Source organism: Anopheles darlingi, chromosome 2 (assembly GCF_943734745.1).
Source record: "Anopheles darlingi chromosome 2, idAnoDarlMG_H_01, whole genome shotgun sequence".
Classification (NCBI taxonomy): Eukaryota; Metazoa; Arthropoda; class Insecta; order Diptera; family Culicidae; genus Anopheles; species Anopheles darlingi.
This window is the reverse complement of record NC_064874.1, coordinates 45,089,403-45,111,607: the sequence shown is the minus strand read 5'-3', so window position 1 is coordinate 45,111,607 and position 22,205 is coordinate 45,089,403. Positions and strand designations below refer to the sequence as shown.

At 50.6% G+C, this 22,205-nt stretch overlaps 1 protein-coding gene across 2 annotated transcripts in view; it reads left to right on the top strand.

Moving 5' to 3' along the window:
* Nucleotides 1–22,205, top strand: part of LOC125949230 (cadherin-99C) — a 151,152-nt gene that overhangs the window by 123,729 nt on the left and 5,218 nt on the right. For both annotated transcript variants that reach the window (XM_049676052.1, XM_049676051.1), the window contains exon 8: nucleotides 21,504–22,205. This exon is cut by the window's right edge and continues 2,603 nt beyond it. In XM_049676052.1, coding sequence (XP_049532009.1) covers nucleotides 21,504–22,205 — 702 coding nt within the window. The remainder of the gene's footprint in view (nucleotides 1–21,503) is intronic.

Here is a 22,205-nt window from a genome sequence, read left to right as displayed (position 1 = left end):
CGCGCAGCTCGAGGTGGGTACCGGAGTAATGTTTAGTGAAACGATGATGATGAAAGGTTTACTGCATTTTATGCGTCAATTCCATCACATCCTCACGCGTGAGTTGCACATCCATCCTCGGTCCGGTCTGGCCTGGTCTGGCCACTACGAGAGCGCCTCTCAGCGCTAAATGTCGAACATATTCGTCCGGCTAATTAGTGGCAGCCCTTCCGAAAGGTTCAAGGAATGATTTCGGATAATTATAGCTCACCGGACCCCGGACCAGACCGGACCATGGGCAGTCAGTGGTCACACACACGAACACACACACACTCATATGCCGTCAACGGTGTTGCGTAACGCAGCATAATCGGAAGACTTGGCCGGCGCCGAAGCCGGATCCGTGCTGTGGTCGCGGATTCTTCGGACCCGGGGATTCCGAAAAGCGCGAAGGCTACTACACCGTGGCCATGCTGGAGCCCACCAGCGCTGCCTAATTATCCTCCCTCTCTCTCTCTTTCTCTCCGATGCTGGCAAGCAGAAGCATTACTCAACATTCATCGATCGCTTCCGGGTAAACCGGGCTCCCCGGGGGTGGGCGAGTGCAAAAGGGAAGAGAAAGTGCTCATCCGTGGCCAAGGCCTGGGCCAGAGTCGGAGCCAGTTCGCGACAGGTTAAAAAGCCATCGACGCTTCAAGCGATGCGACAAAAAACGTCATCAAATTCGGGGGGACTTCTTTTGATCAGCGCGATCGACCGGAACGAAATATTCGATCAACCGGCGATCGATCGATAAACGGGTCGAAATGGCGTCGGCGTCGGCGTCTGGTCAAACAATTCGGCGACTAAAACACGACCTCAAGGCCTCAAAGGCAATCAAAGCGATAGTGCGTGGCTGCACCCTCCCTCGATCCAACTAAGGACATGATCGTGGCTGCTGCAACTGACCCAGGCGTTGCGTTGCGTTGCGTTGCGTCAGCACGGCGTCGCGTCGTCGCATCCAGCAAAACCACTGCCGGCCGGGTCCTCCTATGGTCCTAATTGGGCCATCGCAACCTGCCATGCCATGCCATGCACTCTTCCACCCCGCCCCAGTAGTATTGTTTTTTCATCGACTTTTGCAAAGCAGAAGGACCCACCGACCGATCGACCGATCCACGGCGTGTTACATAACCGTGCGATCGCGCGCGCACGCGATCAATCTTGGACGCGACACTCGGGCGCGCGCGATCGAACACTAGAGAAGGTTTCATTCATGTCTCTCGGCCGCGGACTGCCCCGTTTGGGTGTGTGTGTGTGCTGAATAGGAGGGCTGCGCGGGGGTTCCATTCAGTAAAAACAAAGTCTAAAAAGCGTGGCACCTGATCGAGACGTTGATCGTCGTCGATAGCTTCGCAGCAGCAACCGTTAGCGCGTGGCGCACCGAAGAAGAGGTGCGTGAGTGGAGTGTAAATGACACTGTATTTGCAGAGCCAGCACAGGGTGGCCGCGGTGTTTGACTATGCGGACTCTCCCTCCGTGAGTGAGGGTCTCTATGGGTTTGTTGATCTTTGTTCGACAAAGGCCGGGAGTGGGGCATTTGTTTGTCTTTTCGGAACTGACGAAGCAGAGGAACACCATCGGACAGAAAGCCCTAGAGCTGGCCAAGCCTCATCCTTTTGCGTCATCATCCGTGCGGCAACCTCTTGTGACCCCTAAAAACGAAAAAACAAAATTCGATCCGATCGTGGGGTGGAAGTGCAGCAAGCAAAAGACTACAACGCGATCGCTGCCCGATTGCACAACACTACGGCGGCGGCGGCGACGGCGGCCATTTTCATAATCCTAATTTACTTAACACCTCGCTCGCTGCACGCCGGGATCGTAAAAAGTCAAAGCAATGATCGCCTCACGATCATCATCATCGTGGCGCGCTGGGTGGTACTTGTAGTGTTGGTACCCTGCTGGTGTGCCACTTGCGCATCCTACAGAGACATCTTCATCTTGATGATGGCCCACCACACGACGACGACGACGACGATGACGGAGGTACCGATCGCCCGCGGGGATAACGAACGTGAAATTACAAAACATATGGCCCTGTCACAGGTGTGTGCACTAGGGAGGAGAGCATAGGTCGTGGAGTAGGTTACACACCGGCACCGGGAGACATCAATCAAGTGTGCAGCACCTTGTCTTGCGCAACCAACAAACGGTGCCGTGATCTCGGTCCGGCCATTTGCCATTTGACGCTTTGAAGATGCTGCACCACGTCCAGTCCACCGGAGTCAGTCAGCCAGTCCGGTGCAAGCTCATCTCCTCTACTAGTGTGTACTGGTAGCGATCGATCATCAGCGATCAGTGCGCGATCGGTGCGCGATGATGACTTGAAGACGCGACATACCTGGAACCAGGATGCGAATGCGTGTCGCGATTTCTGTCACCCGCCTGTTGCCCACCGATCGCCGACCGATCGCTTTGGTGAACGCACGAAGAAGTGAAAGGTTAATTAAATTAATCGCTCCCCCCAAAAACGCGGGCGTTCTCGTCGCCGCGGGCGTTGCTGCTGCTGCTGCCGTCGCCACAGAAGGTGCTAAAAGCACGCTGTCGAACGCGATGTAGCTGCCACCAGCACCGGTACCGGCAGCAATGTCGCCATCGAATCCCAATCCGCTTTACGACGTGGTCACGCGTGTGCGCTTGTGGGAATCACACCTCCGGTGGGTGACCACCAAGACCACGGAATGCGTCCCATTCCATTCCCGTGCGACGCCAAATGCATTTGGGATTTGTTTGGGATGATGGGGAGATAAAGAGAAGGAGGAGGAACGGTCGTGATCCGCGTAGAAATCCATTCACAAATCAAACCGGATGATCGTGGCCGGACAAGAGTGCTGCCGAGACACGGGGACGGACGGCTCGGCACAAGAGATGGTTGATGCCGCACCTCGGCATCGGGTGAATGGTGGCATCGAGTTCCGGACCGCCTGGAGCCGAGAGTCTTTAATAAATCCGATTCGCTATCTATTAGGTTCCTGCATTAGTCCTTTCGATTCTGCAGAAAGATGACGCCATTTTTTTTTTTTTTGGGAAGGTTCACAGCAACATATGTTATGTCGTTTTAAAGTATAACTAAATACCTTTTGTAACGTATTGGTTTATTCTCAACAATACAGTTAAAACTGTTCTGTTCAGTTGGTTGCTCTGCTTTATATATATTTCCCACCATAGCAACCAAAGTGAACTGATATTCAACAATGATATACAACACCTTTAAAACAAAATAAGTGATTGCTCATAATATCGACTAAAGCATATTTTTTATCTCGAATAGTAAATGTCAAGTTTTGGATCTAAAAAGCCAATTTTGCGGGTCAAAGTTTAAAAACCTTTTTTTATTTGAAGAAAACGGTTGCTAACAGTTCTCGTTTGTTGGTTTAACATTTATGATGAACATGTTACGAAACACACAAAAAATGTGAAAGCTTCATAGGATTAGAAGTTGAGATTTTAACGTTACAGACACGTTCAGACCAACAAAAAAAAAAACGGGAAGATGAAGATTTGGTGGCTGTCGTGCACTACAAACCTCTGAAAACTGGACAATTTATTGATGGAGAACATTATCGTCAATAATTGAATCATTTGAAACGAGGTTCTCGCTAAAAAAAACGGCCAAAATGGGATAACCAACATGATAGTGTTATTTTTTTGTTAACTATAACGCTGGGCCGTTTGTTGCAAAACCGATAAAATGTATACACCAGACATATTGTTCTTTCTGAATAATATTTGTTTGGTTGCTTGAAAAATTGTTTGGTAGTTGACTGAATTGCTTCAATAGATGAAGAGTTCTATCGACACGAAACCAGGGAACTACCTTAAAGATGGGAAAAGGTTGCAGGCAACGATGGATAATACTTTCAATAAGCTAGTAATATGTTAAGTAGTAGTAATTATGCCACAATTATTGAATAAAAACTGCATAAATTAATTCTGCGACCTGATAAAATAGAAAACAATGCAGATACCGATTGTGCTCGGTATTCACTTCACTTAAAAAGGGATTCACTTGACGCATATTTGCAGCCTTGATCTTCCGCTTGATGATCAGCGACTCTGCAATCTACGCTAGATCCATGTAGAAAATCCTGAATCGACCGTAATCGTTAAACGAGGTGAGAGAACACGACCCGTGTGGTTAGAGAAATGAGCATTAACGACGCGCCTGACGACGTGATAATATGGTTTTCAAACAGTTCGATTCGACACCGATCGATCGTGAGACCGAAATTCGTTAAAAATGAAAACATAAACCATAACCATGAAACCAACCACCTACCCTACCCACTACGATTACCATTTATGATGTGGCCATGCCTGATCAACAGGTCTGTGTGTGCCCCCCTCTCCTCTGTCTCCCTACCGACGATCATCGCACGATCAGATCGCGCACTATATTGCGAGTGCGAGGTGTAATTGCGGTGACTTCTCTCGATCAAGTTGTTAGACGGAACATGGACAGCAGAACACATGCTGCACACCACGCACACACGCACGCACGCACGCACAAGATATAGCACGCGCAATCGCGATCGAGCGATCTATCTGAGCTAGCGGTTTGATTGGCTCTCGGTCTTTTGCTAGTTCGGACGGATGGAGTAAAAGGGTCAATCCACCAAAAACCCCCTTCTCGAGAGCCAGCCGCGGTCCATGTTTGGTCCAACCGGGGTGCTGGTTGACCTTCGGCCAGGTGACAGCGACAGGCTTTGTTGTTTCGTGTTCTGCTCCGCTCGCTCGCTGGCTCGCCAGAACAGGTTCCGGCGCGCAATGCTCTATATGCAAATGAGGCTTCACCCTAAAAATGGAGCATGATTTTATCGTTTTCTGATTGGTGGTGGGCCGAGTTCTCGAGCCAATACTGCGTGCTCGACACTACTAGAAGGAGGCAGAGGGATGGAGACAGAGACGCGGCTTGAGAGGTTCTAAAGGAAGGCGCGCGATCGCAAAGCTTGTGGCTTCCAGCGACACCCTTGTGCTGTCGAGATCGCGTCGCGCGCGCGCGCGCCCGCGTCGATCGGTCTGCTGCGGTGCGACGAAGTAGTAGTTGTGTTCCCTCTCCCAACACCCCGCAGCTTTTGCGATCGATCGATCGATCGCCAATTGATCTAGACGACGGGCGAACGCGAACGCGACCGATCGATCGATCGCTAGCTAGTGAATGAATGAAACTCTCCTGTCCACCACCACCTCCTGCTCCCTTTCCTTCGGTTTACGATCGCCCATTGATCGTGTTTTTTGTGGGTGTTTATGTGTCTGTGTCTCGCTCTGTCGTAGGTGGTACTACATTTCACATTTGTACGATCTGCGTACCGAATCGCGGCTTTATGGTCATTCGCGCAAACTGACGGCTGACGGTGACGATGGGAATCGGGTTTCGGGCGGTTTCATAATTATGATTTCATATAGCAATCCCCCCCCCTCGATCGTACAAAAAGTCACCAACAACACCACCACGATCACCAGCTCTACCTCCACCTCCCTTCAAAGCTCCGATTAAGTGTAATTTAAATGGCGCGACTTTAAGTGCAATCCGCGGCGTTTTCTTTATGAACAGCCACTTCTCTCCTCCCTGCTTGGCCTGTCCTCAGGGGGGGATCTCATGGGAAAAAGCGAGACGAAGCACACGCAAACCGAGTGTGCGACAGAGAGAATCGAAGACCTTTATTTTTTGGAAGGGGCTGCACCACCAGCCGCAGCACCAACGGATCGGAACGAATTGAGCGGTAAAGCGGCTTTGATATCATCGCACACACTAGCAGCAGAGCGGACCTCTTGCCACCTCCCCCCTTTCCCCGTCTTGTCACGTCTCCGGTGACTTGACTCCGGGTAATTCCATTCGAGGCGTTAAATAGTTTCTTACAACACCTTACCACACAGAACGCGCTACCACAGGGAAGGGAAGCAAAACGCTGGAGGATGGGACGCAAAACGGGGGTTCCAACCTCCAGCAAATGTCAACCTGAAGCCAGCTCTTACGGGGACCGTAAATACCTTCCTGACAGGATGTGAAACCCCGGGGGATGGGGGTCGAGCTGCACCTGACGCCTGGTACAACCGGGCATTTGCCCTCGGTTCCTTTTGGAGGCATGATTTGCTTTGCTCCATTTCAGTCCTTCTCCTTCCCTTATTCGGGGGGAGGGCCATTTGTTAGCTCCATCGGCGACAGCAGCGCGTTCTGGTTCGCGCGCGCGTGCATTTCGAAAGCGAATTTAAATACGCCAAACACACCAGCACACCAGGGCTGCTGCTGCTGCTGCTGCTGCTGCTGCTGCTGCTGCTGCTGCTGCTGCTGCTGCACGCGACACCGTGTGCTGTCCTGTAGGTGTGCAGACCGACGACACACACGCCACGATCACTCTAAATTGTCGTTGTATGTGCGGCTATAGTGCGATGGTGACAGCGCGTACCGTTTGCTCTAATTTTGCGCCCGTCCACCGGCCCGTTTCGAATGGCAAAAGCTTCTTAAGGTGGCTGCACTCCATCTTCTCTGCCTCTCCTTCATAATACCGCAACACAAGCACAATGAGCACAAGCGCGGGTGCAACATCGCATGCAACTCGCGCAAGCGCAGGTTTAATGATGCGTTTCGATCGTGAATCGGATTCGCTGCAACAGTGCAGCTAAATGTGAACCTACCACCAGCAGCAGCAGCAGCACCAAAGTACCACAATCCGTGGCCCTGGCACACCTGCAACGGCAGCAACCGTGTCGGTATCGATATCGGTTATGCTTGAGAGGGATTTCGCGAAACCCCAGAGGCAGCAGCATCGTAGCTGCGGTGCCATCTTTCGTTCCACGAGCAACGAGGAAGCGAGTTCTTCTCGCCAGTAGAGTGCCGAGTGGGGGTTTTATCACGAATTTTTATGAAATCACTTCGTCCCCGTCGTCACCAGCGTTCGATGACGACGACGACGCGAAACACTCATGGTTCTCTCTGCGCCCAGCAGCCTGATCGCGGAGACGAAAGCGAATCAATAACAGCATAAATTCACATGATCAGCACCAGCAGCAGCAGCAAAGGGCTGCCAAGAAGACATCGCGCATCGCGAGAAGCATTTTAACATTTCACGATCACACCGCGAGAGAGCATGGGATTTGGAAATGTACCGTGCCGTTACCGGGACGTACCGTTAATACCCCTCCAGTCGCTCCATTAGATAGAGCGTCGTTGCGGTCGCGATCGTCGTACAATGGCCGTGGCGACGATGTTGAAGATGTTACACCCCATTCGATCGCGAGTATCCATCCAGAAGGGCCTCCAGCATGCTCTCTCTCTGTCTTGTCGTCTTGATCGTTGCATAAACACAGAAAGCAAAGATGACGTGGCCACCACCAGCACCGGCGGCGGCGCCTATTTTCTCTAATTGGTGCCTCGTGCAATGACGTTAAGGAGATGATCCCGGTTGTCGTCATCGTAGTTGGGGTTCTGGTTTCTAGGAAAACACATCCAGATCGGGGCTCAAACTCGATGCGATGCGATCAGTCGGTGGGGAGCCATTAACATGTGTCATCACAATGTCACCTTCGCCATTGCTGATCGCCATGTATGTATGTATAAAAGGTTGAATGTACGCGTCCTCTACGCTGTACGTATTAGTATTCAGGCACCGCACACTAGCACGACGTTCAACAAATTCAAGAAGCGTCGCTCCGCTGCGATCCGCTCCGATCTTCACATATTCGCACGTACCATGATCATCCATGATCACCATCAACATCATCGCTGAAAGTGTAATCAACTCTCGCGCGCGTCTCTTCTTCGGGAACTCGGGAACCTGACACTTCTCCCGGGACCGGGATCAGTGATCGCGTAATAAAGATACCAGCGCCGGACCTATCGTGAGACCGCGCGAGAACTCTACTTACTCACTCCACCACGTCATCATCAACATCTCTTTGCCGGGAGCGCAAATGCACGATAGGATCGCGCAAACAAATGGCAAGGTTCCTCTCCGGACACTCCACTCGTCAACACCTTCCAGCGAGGGGAAGGTTGCAGCACGCAAGGACAAAACGATAAAAAGAGTGGCCGTGGCCAACGTGTGGAAACGCACAAAGTGGTTCCTGATTTATGGGGAAAGATTTACGCAGCACCCGCCGCTTCGGGCCCGAGAGCTGGCTTTTAATTTCTGAATTTCTGAGCAGCGCTCGGGGGGTCAGTCTCGCGGGCATAGGGCAGATATGAACTTTGCAATTTGATTCGAGTTCCCGTTCCCCAAGTGCCTAGTGGCCGTCGCCGTCGTCGTTGCGGTCGATCAGGTGCGTGTGCCAGTCATTTGCGCCAGCGAACGCACGCGAACCTAGTGAAAGTGGCCAACGACGACGCCCCTGGCGCAGCAGAGATGCCATGAGATGATGCTGATGCCAGGCGCCTGGCCAGAGAGAGCTCCAGAGGGTTAAAACCCGTTCGATTCGTTCCATCGACCATCGCACCTGATGATGATGGTGATGGCGGCGGCGGCCAGCATCAAACGATGGGGCGGCCGTTGCGTCACATTATTTAATCACTTAATAATAGCCAATTCATCATTTCCGAAGTGGCCCGGGCCCAGCTGCACCACGATTCGATACGTCGTCCGACGAGTGAAGCACAACAACATCGTCGTCGTCGTCGCGAGTCGCGCGCAGAAAGAAAGTGCGAAAAGCATTTGCACTCCGCGCCATCGCGTGATAAAACGCGATGATATGTGAAGGGGGGGGGGGGGGGGAGCAGTGAGTTGAGCAGCACTTGGCCGGCATTCCCGGTACTTCCTGTTCGAAATGCCAAAGGGGCGATCGCGTGCGCGCGTGCGCCTTAATGCCACACAATGGTTCGCGAGACCGCGATCTCCCGATCGGGTGTTCGGGGCATCGTTCGGGGCATTAAATCGATATCGCCAGGCGATGGCTGCCAGGGCCTTCCCTGGCCGTCGATGTGTTCGCCAATTAACTCCGATCGGAAGTGAACTCATTTTCTAGCGCACACCTTAACCACATTAACCGGTTCTCGGGGCGGAATCCATTCTTCCGACTGCTGCCGCTGCTGCTGCTGAATACCCGCTATCTGGAGTACTGCATGGCGGCAACGCGAGGCCCTTCTTGAACTCCGTGGCCACGTTATCGTAGACCAGCATCGCCCACTTGGCCCTTCCCCCTCGAAGGCGGGTTGAACTGATTCCGCGCTGACCGCATTTCCTTCCTTTTGTGTGCCAGCCAGCCAGACGTGTGCCGTTGTCTGTATGTGTGTCTGTCTGTGTGAGTTGGGCTCCGATTACGAACAATCATTACCGGTGGTGTGCGACCCCGACTTGCGCCCCCTTTTAGTTCATGCGAGAAAGAAGCTTTTTTCCCCCCCACTCCGGGGAGCGAACCCTCTTCTCTCGCGCGAACTCTACAACAACAATGAGATGCTGCCGAGTGCCGACCTCGACGCCGACCTGCTGTCCGACGGTAACTGTAACGCAAGAAGAACAGCTTCCCCGGTTCGGTTCGGTTCCAGCAATTAAGGTACTAGCAAATGGTACGCGTGCTCGAAAGTAGATCAGAGTGCATTTATACATGCCTCGAACGCAGCGTGTAGCGTTGGGCGCAGTTTCGGAGGCACCTCTAATGGTGGAGCATGTTCGCCCGAGTGGTCTACATTCCCAGTAGCTACACCGTGCGATGCACTACAAGGACATCGATTTAAGGTGCAGGTTGTGGCGATGACGAAGACAACAACTGCAACTGAACTGTAGTTCCAGACTAAAGTCTGTAATAGTTAGAATCTGGACACACGTTTTTAATCACTGCAGCGGCGCTAGTAATCACTTTATATCTCAGTTGATAGCGTTTTAATTGTAGTAGTTTGTTTGCTTAGTGATTAAATTTTTTGTCAAATTTGAAGTACACCTTCAAAAGATATAGCCGATGGAACGCGAAAGGTTAAAACGAAAATCTGCACCCCAAAACACGAAAATCATTGATTTTTTGCAAATTTAAACCAACCATATTTTAACGTTACTGGAGAGAATCTTACGCTGAATCTGGTAAAATAAAACAGCCGAAAAAGTGTAACTATGCCCGATTCTACGGACAAAACATGGTTAAACAGTTTGCAACAATCCGGGGATTTCTTAGCAGGATTTTATAAAAAAAAAAAATCACAACGGACAGCATCACAGTTCGAGTAATATGTTTGTGAGAAATTTTGCGGCCCCAGAACACAGCTTGATTGCCCAACTCCATCCAAGGAAGCCGTAGGAACAAATGTTGACTGAGTTCAAACCATGCATTTCGATGGACGATGGTTCCATCGCGTAAAAATGCATAACCAGGAAACAATTTAGACTTCAACAATCATAGAGGCAGTGCTCCAGTAATATTTTAGCTCATTAACACAGTCCATAGGATCTGAAATTGTGGCAACAAATCATATGTTTCCACTATTGGAGCAACGTTTAATCGAAAGTTATTCAAAAGAAACTGTCTACACAAAAGCATTTTGTCCTTCATTCACCAATGGCGAATGCCGACCACCATAGGATCATATGTAAGTTTGATCTGATTAGACAGCAGTCCTTACAGCAGGAATAGGCATTAATTTTACGAATTAATGTAGATTGATTTCATAAGAAAAACTATCAATCCAACAAATGGTCTGGATTTACGTTCCATCGATTTCTAATGGACAATTATCCAACGCGAAAACTAAGAAATGTTAAAGAAATGTGTAAAAATCTCTGAAATGAAGTTCATGTGCAACAAGCGAGCGAATGAGGGGATAAAACTTTGGTAAAAGCTTAAAAAAATACAAAAATACCTAACAAATAATTAACAACAATAGAATATCCTTTCTTTGCTGAAATATGACCTACTTTCTGTGTGCCCAGATTCTAACTGGTACATGCTTTAGAATCGAGCCCGCATGCATGCGTATCATTCCCTTCCACCAATCGATCGAGGACGTCGAGAGAAGTGCACTGCTGCTGCTGCTGCTGCTGCTGCTGCTGCTGCTGCTGCTGCTGCTGCTGCTGCTGCTACATTTGAATGCCATTTTGGAATGGACCCCCTCCGTGCCGACTACCACCACTCGTAACCAATAGTTCACACCGCACCGTCTCGCAAGAACGCTACGAATGCAGATCGGTTAGAGACATCCAACCACAGCGCACGGTTCTGATGATTGATGATGAACTAAGACGACGAACGCAACACCCAAGGCCAAAGGCTAATTAACTCGTCGCATAAATCAAAGCCATCGTCGCGCAATCGGCATCCGATCGATGCCGGCGTGTTGTGCCCAAGTGACACGCTCGGTATGCAGATTAATGTCTCTTCCAATTAGCACCTGTCGAAGCACCACCACGATGTCGAAGTGGCATCGCGTGCCCGCAAAGCCCACGGGTTCCAGCTGCGTGGTTCCACTTCCGTTCGTCCACGCACCAACAACGGAATGTCAGCCAGGGGAAACTGCTGCATTCTGCTGGCTGGCTTTGTGATGGCTGAAGGCTGCTACCAGGATACGACAGCACCACATTGGTGGACAAACACATTGTAGCCTTAAACGCAGAAGCGGTTCAACAACAACAGAAACAATAAATCGCGACCAGCGACGCTCTGCACCAAATGTCATTCGCGATCCCCACCTACGGGACACTCGCACCCCAAGGGTGTTGCGTTGCGTGGCTCTGGCCAGCGTAGGTGCTGCTGTTGCTGTTGCTGGATCGCTTAATTTAACTTCAAAGCCAAGCCAACGCGAATGCGGAACAGTACACGCGATTTAAACGCGATTTGATGCTGTTGTAGTTGAGCCTCTCTGTTACGCTATTTAATCAGGCTTCCGATTGGATTCGGTCCCCGCCCCCGGAGAGTGCCTCTGTTTGATCGTTATTAGTGCAATGCTGTGACATTGGCCATAAATTGCAGCAGCAGCAGCACCAGCAGGACACGAGTGCAACGCTGAAACACAGAAGCGCTCCAGTTCAGAAGGAGGAAAACACCGGCGGGAAGGGATTGAAAAATCGAATCCCGCCTTTCGCCGATTTTTCATCCACTTTTCTCCCTACCCCCGCGACGATTTTTCCCGGAGATTATGGTGCGCCCGCATTATCGTCGATAGTGCACTACTGGAGTTTCCCCCACCCCGGGGGGCGAACTGAATGTACCAGTTTTCGGAAAACATTAACACTTCCGCATGCCGCACACGGGACACGGGGTGGTTTCGGATTCCCCCCCGGGTGATGGGGGAAAGTGTTGTGGCCCTCGGTTGCTGCACTGTCCGGTCCGGTGCGACGTGTGAAGTGAATAATTATTGGTTATTACATGCCGCGCGCGCCATTGGCACTTCTCCTTCTCCTGTTCCTGTTCCCGTTCCCGGTGCTGTTACTGTCTGATAAAGCACGCTTGCTTGAAGGTTGCCCGCGGTTCCCGGCAGTAACCACGGAACGCCTCGAAATACACCGACCAAATCGGACCGGAGTCCGGAGAGAGGGAGAGAGAAGCAGACAGGCAGACAGGCAGGCAGATCACACCCCGAGGGCTCCCGGGAGCGGACACATAATTATAGACTTTCGATTCGGTTCAGTGCCGTGCCGTGCGGTTGTTGCCACCGAGTGTGAAGTTGACGGATCGCGCCGCTCGAGATGATGTATCTGCAGTTTAGATTCGTCGGCGGTGAATTGGTCACTCACTGGCCCGCACCCATAGAAAGGCCTCCCTGGCCACCGGACAAACGCCTTCCGGCAAATGCACTACCTGAATTCGTTGCGAAGGTTCGTGATTTATGAATTCGCATTCGGGAGTTTCCAGCGTGTGCTTGTTGTTGTTGTTGATGCCGATAACATGATATTATGCTACTCTCTTTGTCGGCCTCTTTCTTGCTCTCTAATCGGCCAACGGGGTTGACAAAACACGGGATACCATTTGTAAGGCAATCCCAAGCTGGGATCGATTCCCCGGTTGTGGCGTGGCTGCTGTTGTGAGCCGTTTGCAGGCTTGACAATTTAATTATCACCCCACGACGTGTACATCGTCGTCGTGTCGTTGTCTTGGCAGACAGACCCACCGCGAATGGCCAGTGGCCATTTCCATATGCACCCCGATATCGGACCGTCGCTCATATGGTGCTCTCCTCGGCTTCTCGTCAACTCGTCGTCGTCGTCGTCGTCGTCTGTCTTTGGTGGTGCTTGCACCCGTTTGTCTCGGGCTACTGGTAGCCGTCGCGTTGGCAACCTAAATACCAATGCAACCGCACCGCAAATGGCTCCCTCTCGTCTCATTCCACAAACCACAGAAAAAGAGTTGAACTGTTGGCCGATTGCGGGCGTTGCTGGCAGTAGTAGCAGGCAGTGGCCGATCGGTAATTGGAACCGATTGTGGTGTGTACCAGCAACAGCACCAGCAGCAGCAGCAGCGGGTCAGAGACACATACTTCTTCAAGGGAGGTGCACCCTTTCGCCTCTGGCCAGGTGCTGCATGTTTGCATTCATCTCTTCACCGGCACCCCGGCATCCCGGCACCCCTCCGGTCCTTGTGCTCGTTACAAAACTCGTCGCATATTTGCATAAACACCGAGCCACCAGCCGAGAGAGAGAGAGAGAGATAGAAAGAGAGTGAGGTGCTCTCGGTGTGCCGAAACCGAAATGTGAGCCAAGCGCGAGATGCGGTAGCGCGCACCCTGTGCACGTGCACGTCCCTTTAAGCACCCCATCATCCGGTTGCGGGCCACGAGCCACATTTAGCGTTACGTAGCTCACCGTTGAGCGACCGACAACGGAGCACTTTTGGAGCGTCGTCGTCGTCGTCGTTTTGCGATGCAAAACGATCCCTCAACCACTTCTTTCCCCCTGGCCACTTCTTTTGAGCGGTGGTCCTCATGGCGTGGTGCATCGTGCAGCCGCACTACCGCATAAGGTGAAACAGATTAACTGCCCTACGAATTAGCCTACGAAATGGGTAAATTGTTTCTGCCCTTATTTCGGCATCGCTGGATAAGGCGGGGCAAAAGGTAAGGTAAGAACGGGAGCGAGGTTGATGCTACTGCGCGGGCTGCTGCTGTGGAAGCCTCAGCCTCGGACGAGCTACCAGATTCGGTTCTTTGGCCGGTTCGAGTCAGCCTCAGCCTCTGCTCAGGTAATGCACGTGTGCCCGGTTGCATTCCGATGGTAAAAAAAAAACCGCCGCACCAGAACCGTTTCGCCGGGGTGCGTCTCTTTTGCCATTGTTGGTCCGCTTGACTCGGTCGCGGTCGCCATAAAGCCGACAGCGAGGGAGGTTCGCTCAAGTCAAGTTGTCAAGAGTGGCAAGCGAATCAGTGGCGGCGTCGGCGACGGGTCTTTTAGCAGTGGCTCCCGGGCTACTTCGATGTAACAGGAGTGGCCATAAAGAAGCAGTAGTAGCAGCGCGCGCGGACGGATGGATGGATGGATGGACCGGAGCACCGCTCAAATCGGTAACACTTTGCATTTTACATTTGCTAACAACAAATCGGACTGGATGCAAACAACGCAGATGGAACGCTGGGTCGCGGTGGACACTTTCACTGTGATTGCTCCTCTTGTCTTGAGTTTGCGCTTCGATTTCGATTCGTCGTGACTGTCGCACCGCACAGGGGGGGAGGGGAATCCCTCGTGGATGGCAGCTCTATATTGATGCATTTGCATAAGCTGGCGGTGCTCAGTGTCATACGCTATAGGTACAGTGTTTTATGAGCTCTTAGTTAGGCTATGCGGTAACATTTGTATAGTAATGTCTTAGTGCATTAGTGCATTAGCGGGTTGGAGGCTGCGCTCGGAGCAAAGCCTGCTGAGGATGTCTAAAGTCTGAGGCTGAAACACACAAGAGGGCTGCTGCTGAGGGATCTTATTAATCCTCATGTAAAGATAATCAATGGTCAGACTCTGAGTACAAATAATGACAGACAACACCATTAAAGCTAGTATTTTGAATGGAAGCACGAAGAGACGGGATGTACATCTGGTGAGGATTCTGATTGATGCATCGTTTGACTTTAAACAACACCAATCGGTGTACTTTTGCGATGTCGAATATCACGAATACAGAATGCAAAAAAAGTTGCAAAACATTGACTTATTGGCTAATTTTTCGAGAAAACACTAAGTCTAAAATTTGAAATTACATATCATTCGCTTCTGTTTTTATTCTACTTCATTGCTTTTTATGTTTTCCAAAAAACACTAGAAAAAAAAAGCTACGTAAGAAACAGTCGAGTAATGTAAGAAAAACACACAGTTAAAATTTTTCCACCGCTAATATATTGTATTGCATTGTGCATTTGTGTGAAACCCGTACAGTTTCACTTCTAATCAATTAATCATCTTTTCTCTCGATTCAACGCTGCATTTGTGTTCTTTCTCAATCTCAACCGCATCTTTAGTGGCCAATCTTATGGCTTTATCGCTTTATGGAGTTACTAGACAACTGATTCATTTAAACCAGGCTCCACCTTTCGATCGAGCAAAATCCAAAATTGATCGAAGCAATGTAAAGTATAGAATAGAAACTGAAGCGAATGCATACTTTTTTGCATGCTGTAAGTCGCAAAAACTGTCACTAGTCAACTTTGTGGATTAGACCGTTTTGGAAAAGAAAACTAAAAACAGATTAGCCTTCCTAATGAACCCCCTTATCGTTCGCAAACGTTTGCCTATATCTACTTCTCCGCTTAAAGAATAAAACCGCTTATAGATCTGCATTGTATCCACTTCTACGTCGTCCATTCTGATATACGCGTCCAAATATACTTCGCCAGAACAATGTTGAGGTCTCAGAATCGCATATGAATATAGCATTCATATAGGATGAGTTTCTTATAAACCAAAATTTAGAACTTGTTGCAGGCTCTAAAGTTTTTTTGGTGCATTTCAATCTCGAGCAATTAATCTTTGAACGACCTCAATCCAACGGAATGATCGGGATGATCTAACATTAAAACTAGAATAAAAAAAAACCAAATAACACGTCATTAAAGACAGCGCAACGGTCACCTCCAAAAGAGACTTTAAAATAATAGTCGCCCAATGCAGCACAGCAGATTGAAGTGTGGTGAATTGAGTCATCCCAGCTCACCCGACGGTGGTCAAGTGCCCTAATGATGGCTGCAGCATTCAGCTCGAGTGCGCCGTGCTTAGGATAGTTTGCAATCGGCGCAGTCATCATGATCATCTGGATCCCACGTCAAATCCGTGACGGTTCCAACATCCAGGAAGTGTTCATTAGGAAAGGAACTTATCGTGATGCTTCTCCATCTCGATACCGGCTAAAAGTACAATAAAATGCTTAATTAAGCTAACAGTTTAACTCGCACACACAAAAAAAACACTATCCCGATACGGGGTAGAGCACCTATTAACAGCATTATCAATTGTTTGGCTCCTTAACCGGCGGCCTTGCTCCTTCGATGACGCGCTAATGGCGAAACTGCAATATTGCACACCGCGACCACGACGACAAGTGACCGAACAGTTCAGTTCAGAAGCAATTCAGTGTTTTGCCAACGGCGACCGATTCGCCAGGTGCAAGGAGAGCAAGGTGCCCAAATGTAGACCTCACTTAAGGTGCGATAATAAAGATTGTGATCTTAATTCGTGGCGACCGTACCGGCGCACTACCATAAAGCAGTGTCTGGCCTCCCTCGCACCAACCGGCCGAACGGATAGGACAGAGAAGATAAAAAAAACGGGAAGTAATGACGACGAGATCCGTGCCTGGTGTCTGGTTCGCCTCGGAATAATAGGGACACGACGTTCGGTCGTTCATCCAGCCATCCATCCATCCATCCAGCGACGAGTGGGGACCGTTTGGTTGCCATTTACGGCCAGAAGCCATTACCTGGTGGCCCCCTCGTGCATTGTGCGAATGTTGCGTTGTTGCGAGGGGAAGCGATCCTTTGGAGTGTTTGCGAGGTTCCGGGTTCAGCAGCAGCGCATGACGCCGGCGATGACGATGGCTGATGGCGACGATGCAAAACTCACTGACCGGGAGTCCTCCCCACCCTTTTGCGGGCGCAATTACTCTCACACCCTTCGCGCAAGCGAGGGTCATCATCAGTGAGAGTGATAAACACAAATGCGCCGTCGCCGCCAACACAAAGGTCGGTCCATCGGATTTATCCCCTGGGTGACTCCTTTCCCTTTCATCATCATTGTCATCATCGTCATCACCTGGTGTCGATCGATCGATCGAGAGGTCCTTCCTTCCTTCCGCCCGTTCGGTCACTCGCTTCTGACGCTTTCGCCTCGCGTATGGCACGCCACCCTTGGCTCCGAGCCTTACCGGTACAAGGAGCTGGTGCCATTGGCCGAGCGAGCGGGAATTTCGCGCCTGTCTCCGGCGGCGTCTTCGGTGCGCGACCGAAAGTCGTGATCAATTTATTATAATTTCTGCGGCTCTCTTCCACTCCACAGTCCTCCGAAGGGTGTGGTTCCGAGGGTTCCGAGCGCGGGAGGGGTGTTGGAGAAACAACTCTATCGCGCAGCCGGCGCCATCGGCCAACGGCGGCCTCACGGTTGTAGTCACGGTAGTAGTTCGGTTGCTTCGAATTATGTTCCGTGGCAGACCACGCTAAAGATAGTTATTTCGTGGTATTGTTCAATTCCGGCTGGCCAGTCCAGCCAAAGCCCGAACTCCGAACCTGGCTTCCCCCTCGCCCGAGGGGGCAGTTATTCTGCACTCAGCATGGACACGGTCGCTAGCAACACGTAGTGAGAGCACACGCGCGCCCGCCATTATGCCCGGAGCGTGGTGCGATAGTGTTCGTGGAGCCAATTTTAATTGGAAAATTCTTATCCTCCTTACCGGGCGCAAGTGAAGTCGTCGTTTTGGGTGTCTAGCGCCATCACCGCCGCACACCAGACACCATCGAAGCGACCTGGAAAAGCTGGCCAATTACACATACACACACGCGCACACACACACACATACGAGTGCGTTTTCCGTTGGTATTTTAATGATGCTCACCTGTATAGAGTGACTTTACTGGACAACACGCCGGGAGGAAACCGCTTTTTAATGCTCGAATGTGCTGATAATGACGTCATACGCAACATTATGCGAAGAAAGAGAAAGTGCAATGTAGCCTTTGGTTTGCTTGGTCGCGGGGTCACGAGGCGGTCACTTGTCATGTCCGACCTTTTACGATGAAGATGCTGCTGCCAACACTTGGTGGCATTTCATTGTGGAGAAGCGAAGCGGAAGTTGCTCGATGTACATTTTGGTAGTTAAAATGAATCCTCTTTCCTCTCCGAGACGCTTGACCCTCCACGTCGATCATTATTAAATGAAATACTTGCTTATTAAGAGATTGGTCTTGCCGGGACCTGTTGAACCTTAACCCGCGTTGCTGAGAGCAACACCATCGCCATTTCCTTAAAAGTATATCATCAGACAGTTTTATCTTCAATAATTCAATTTATTTAAAAAAAAACTCACTCACGGGCTTAACCGCTGGCTGCAATACTGTTAAACTGTGACTACTTTTTAAATTTCTAATCCATTTTTTGGCCCTTGCGCTATTGGCACAAAATACTGCTCTAGGCACAACTGTACGGTTAGAGATCAGGTTACGAATATGAAGTTTTTGCATTGCAGATAAATCCATGTTTACTGCGATCGCCTACTTATCTTAGATATTCAACTTGTGTAATGCAATTTACATAGGACTGAACTGTCGGTTTATTCTATCATCCAATCATCAAATATACGACAAAAACCGCTTCAAAAATGGATCATCTTCTCGAATGCACCCGTGTTGCATATCTGAAAACAGTGCAGGTCCAACTTCTCTTTATTTCACTCTCGCTGCGAATACTGTACCTCCCAAAGTGCCTGTTAACCCTTGCTCAAATGTAAGAAACGATCAAAAGTAATGTCGCGTTCGTAATTGCAAGTCGCTAAATTGAGTTAACCTTGATCTCTACCGACCCGATCGTCGCTGATTCCAGCTCTCAGTCGATCAAATGCTGGCACTGATTGTATCAACCAGGACCACACAGACACCAAACCGTCGCTTAAGGGTCCTATAAGGTCCACGGTCCGGTTGAACTGATAATTAATAACTATCGTGCTGCGTCGATCGCGTTAATACGGTGTCGAAAAACAAGGTCAAACCATCAAGCCCAAACCTCAACGCACCACAACGCAACGAAACAAAACATTTCATTTTTTGGATCCCTTTCGCGAGCCTCAGACCCACCATCAGGCATGGCGGCAGCGGCACCGCGAACACACGCTTCAATCAATTGTGACCCTCCCTGGGGCGATGCGGCACGACCACCGACCGTGGCAAGCCGGTTCGTTCACTCACGATCGCCCAAAAACAACCCACTCGACACATCGACCAGAAATTTTGTTTCAATTTCGAATATCTACTTGACGGTTTTGTTTCATTTGGATAATTTTTAATTAAAGTCAAGCCCCGGCTGGCGCTGACCGGTCTGGACTGGTTGCCAGGGATTGAAAGGGCTCGCGATATCAGGGCACGTCGTTGAATCATCTGGTCTAGGGGATAAGGGCGCCGGGTGTTCGAATTGTTTGCTAGCCACGAAACCGACCTCGACACCGACCGACCATTGTGCGTCATCACCACCACCACCACCGCCACTCAAAAGGGCCGATGATTAATGGGTAATCTCCAGCCAGCCCCAACCAGTCGTCGTTTCTCGTCCAATCCTTCTGCTGACTGACCAGTGCCGACCACCGCCACCACCACCAAGCGATCGCGATGGCAATTACAATCAATTTACCAAAGCCTGACAAATGATCGCGCCAAGGATCGCATACGGGACTCGGGTGTACACGATTGATCTCCCAATCCCGGACCGTCGCTCACTCGATGACGACCAATAAACCGCATTCTGCCGGCGATCGGCCGGACGGTGGGGATACCAGGGAGGCCACCGACCACCATAAGGGTCCTTCAAAGCCACCATATTCCAGAGCCCATTCGGGCGGTGTGCTGCCTGCCGGGACGGAACGCATCTCGTTTGCATCGCTCACCGGCGTTGGTGTCCGCTACAGTGTCATCCGATGCACTCTCGAGTGTAACTGACTGACAGGTTCCACAGACTATGCCGTCGGTGTGCCGGGCGGGTCACAATGGCACTCGCGATGAATCGTAGAAATGGAGCCACCAGTTCCAGTCCGCGCCGCGAATCGAAGCTGCTGCTGATGATGATGATGGAGATGATAATGATTATTAGGTCCAACGCCGCGGATCACTTCCCGAACACCTCGACCTTCCCATTGGCCGTTCTGTAATGAAAGCGAGCAATGTTTGTTTGCGTGGATTAACCGCGCGAATCCCCAGCGGTTCTATCGATCGCCGCGTTCTTCTGCCCGCTGTGCTATTGATCCCGGCTATGGATGATTGGCACAAACGAAGCGACGCAGTGACGGGCGGACGATCGCACTGTGGTTGGCCAGCCAGCGAGCCGTAAAGTTCAATGTTTGTTCTCTTCAGGGCAGTCTCGAGTCTCGCGTCGAGAGGACGGTCGCTGATGGCGCGATAGGATTTCGATGGCTTCTTCTTATTATTATTCTTCTTCCGCTGTTTGTGTTGCTTGTGCTGCAACAAGAGTCCTGAAGGAGAGCAAAATCTGAAGCGTGAAGAGATCATGATGATCGTGTGTCTCTGGGGGAAACCGAGGCCATTTACCTTTGTGTCTGTTGTCTGGGAATTTTTCTTAGAAGGCTGCGACTTGGCTTACTAGAAGTTCAAATGCTGTAAGAAACATTCAACAAATTAGAATCAAATATGCAATTCTTTAGCGCCTTGTTTTAGTATCGACTAAAACCCCTCATTTGGCCAAGAGCTTAAATAAACTTCCAAAATGTTCCGATTGTTCTTGGAAAAAACTGCAGCAACTGACACACAATCTTGTGTGCTGCCGTGAGTACTTGATGTCCACTGGCAATCGAAAAAAAATGGAGCAGCTAAATGGCGTTTTGCTCGTTAAATGGTAACCACTAGGCCTGCTCCGATTGCGACGGGCACAGTATTTTGCGGCACTCTCCTACCCTGGCCGTCGTCGTTCCAGTGGAAGAATTACAACCCAGCGCACCCCGTTGGCACACTGCCACACGAGGGGACAGTTTCGCACTGGGTGTCACCGAGGCGGCCAGTCATGCCGGATCATGCACACAGGGTATCAATTAGCGCAAATTTGAGCCCGCATTTTATAGCCTCTTCTGCGAGCCTTCAACACCGCACCGCCACTCTCCGGAGCTTTTTACGATGCAATTTTCGACAAACTTGGGTTTTGGGGCTGGCAAGTGAAAGGCGGCATCAGGCAAGCGAACTGACCGAATTTTTGGTAACAATGTGTCTTCTTAAGGACAGACCAGTAATTTGTATAAGATCACTGTCACAGTGAGTGATGAAAGTCGGTTGATCGCACCACCACCACCACCAAATCAGAGAGACCACCCTAGGAGATGATGATCATATGAAGGTTTGAACTACAATGGTATTCACGTTTACGTTTTTTTGTTTCCCCTTTTTGCAGGATCGAGCACGAAACGCCTCAGAACGGCTATCGGCAACGACGACACTGACGATCGACGTGGCAGACTCGGACGATCAGGATCCATCGTTCATCTACCGTGGCTGCGTACTGCTGGACGGTGCCTGCCTCAACCCGGAGTACAGTGCCTCCGTACCTGCCGGTACACTGCAAGGTGTGCTGACGGTCACACCGGAACGCATCCAGGCGATCGATCTCGACACGATCAGCGCCCCGATCCGGTACTCGTTCCTGTCCGGCATACCGGGCAACTATGGCAATTACTTCGAAATCGATCCCCAGACGGGTGTGCTGAAGCAGACGAAGCTGGTCGATGCATCAGTAACGGCCAAAAAGTTCGACATCATCGTCAAAGCGGAAGAGGTATCCGAGATGAAGCGCTACACGACGGCCAAGCTGGCGATCCACGTTAAACCGGTCGATGCGTTCCCACCGATGATCAGCGCTACCGCGACCGAGGGTTACGTCGACGAAAACTCCCCGATCGGTACGGTGGTGATGGATGCGGACGGTAATCCGATCAAACTTTCGACCACCGATCAGGATCTTGGCAGTGAGCTCGGTGAACGGATGGAGTACATCTACGAGGTAACGTCCCCGTCGTTCACCGTCTCCAAGGAGGGTGTACTGCGCGTGAACGAGGAAGGACTGGATCGGGATCCACCGAGCCAGGAGCGGTACCTG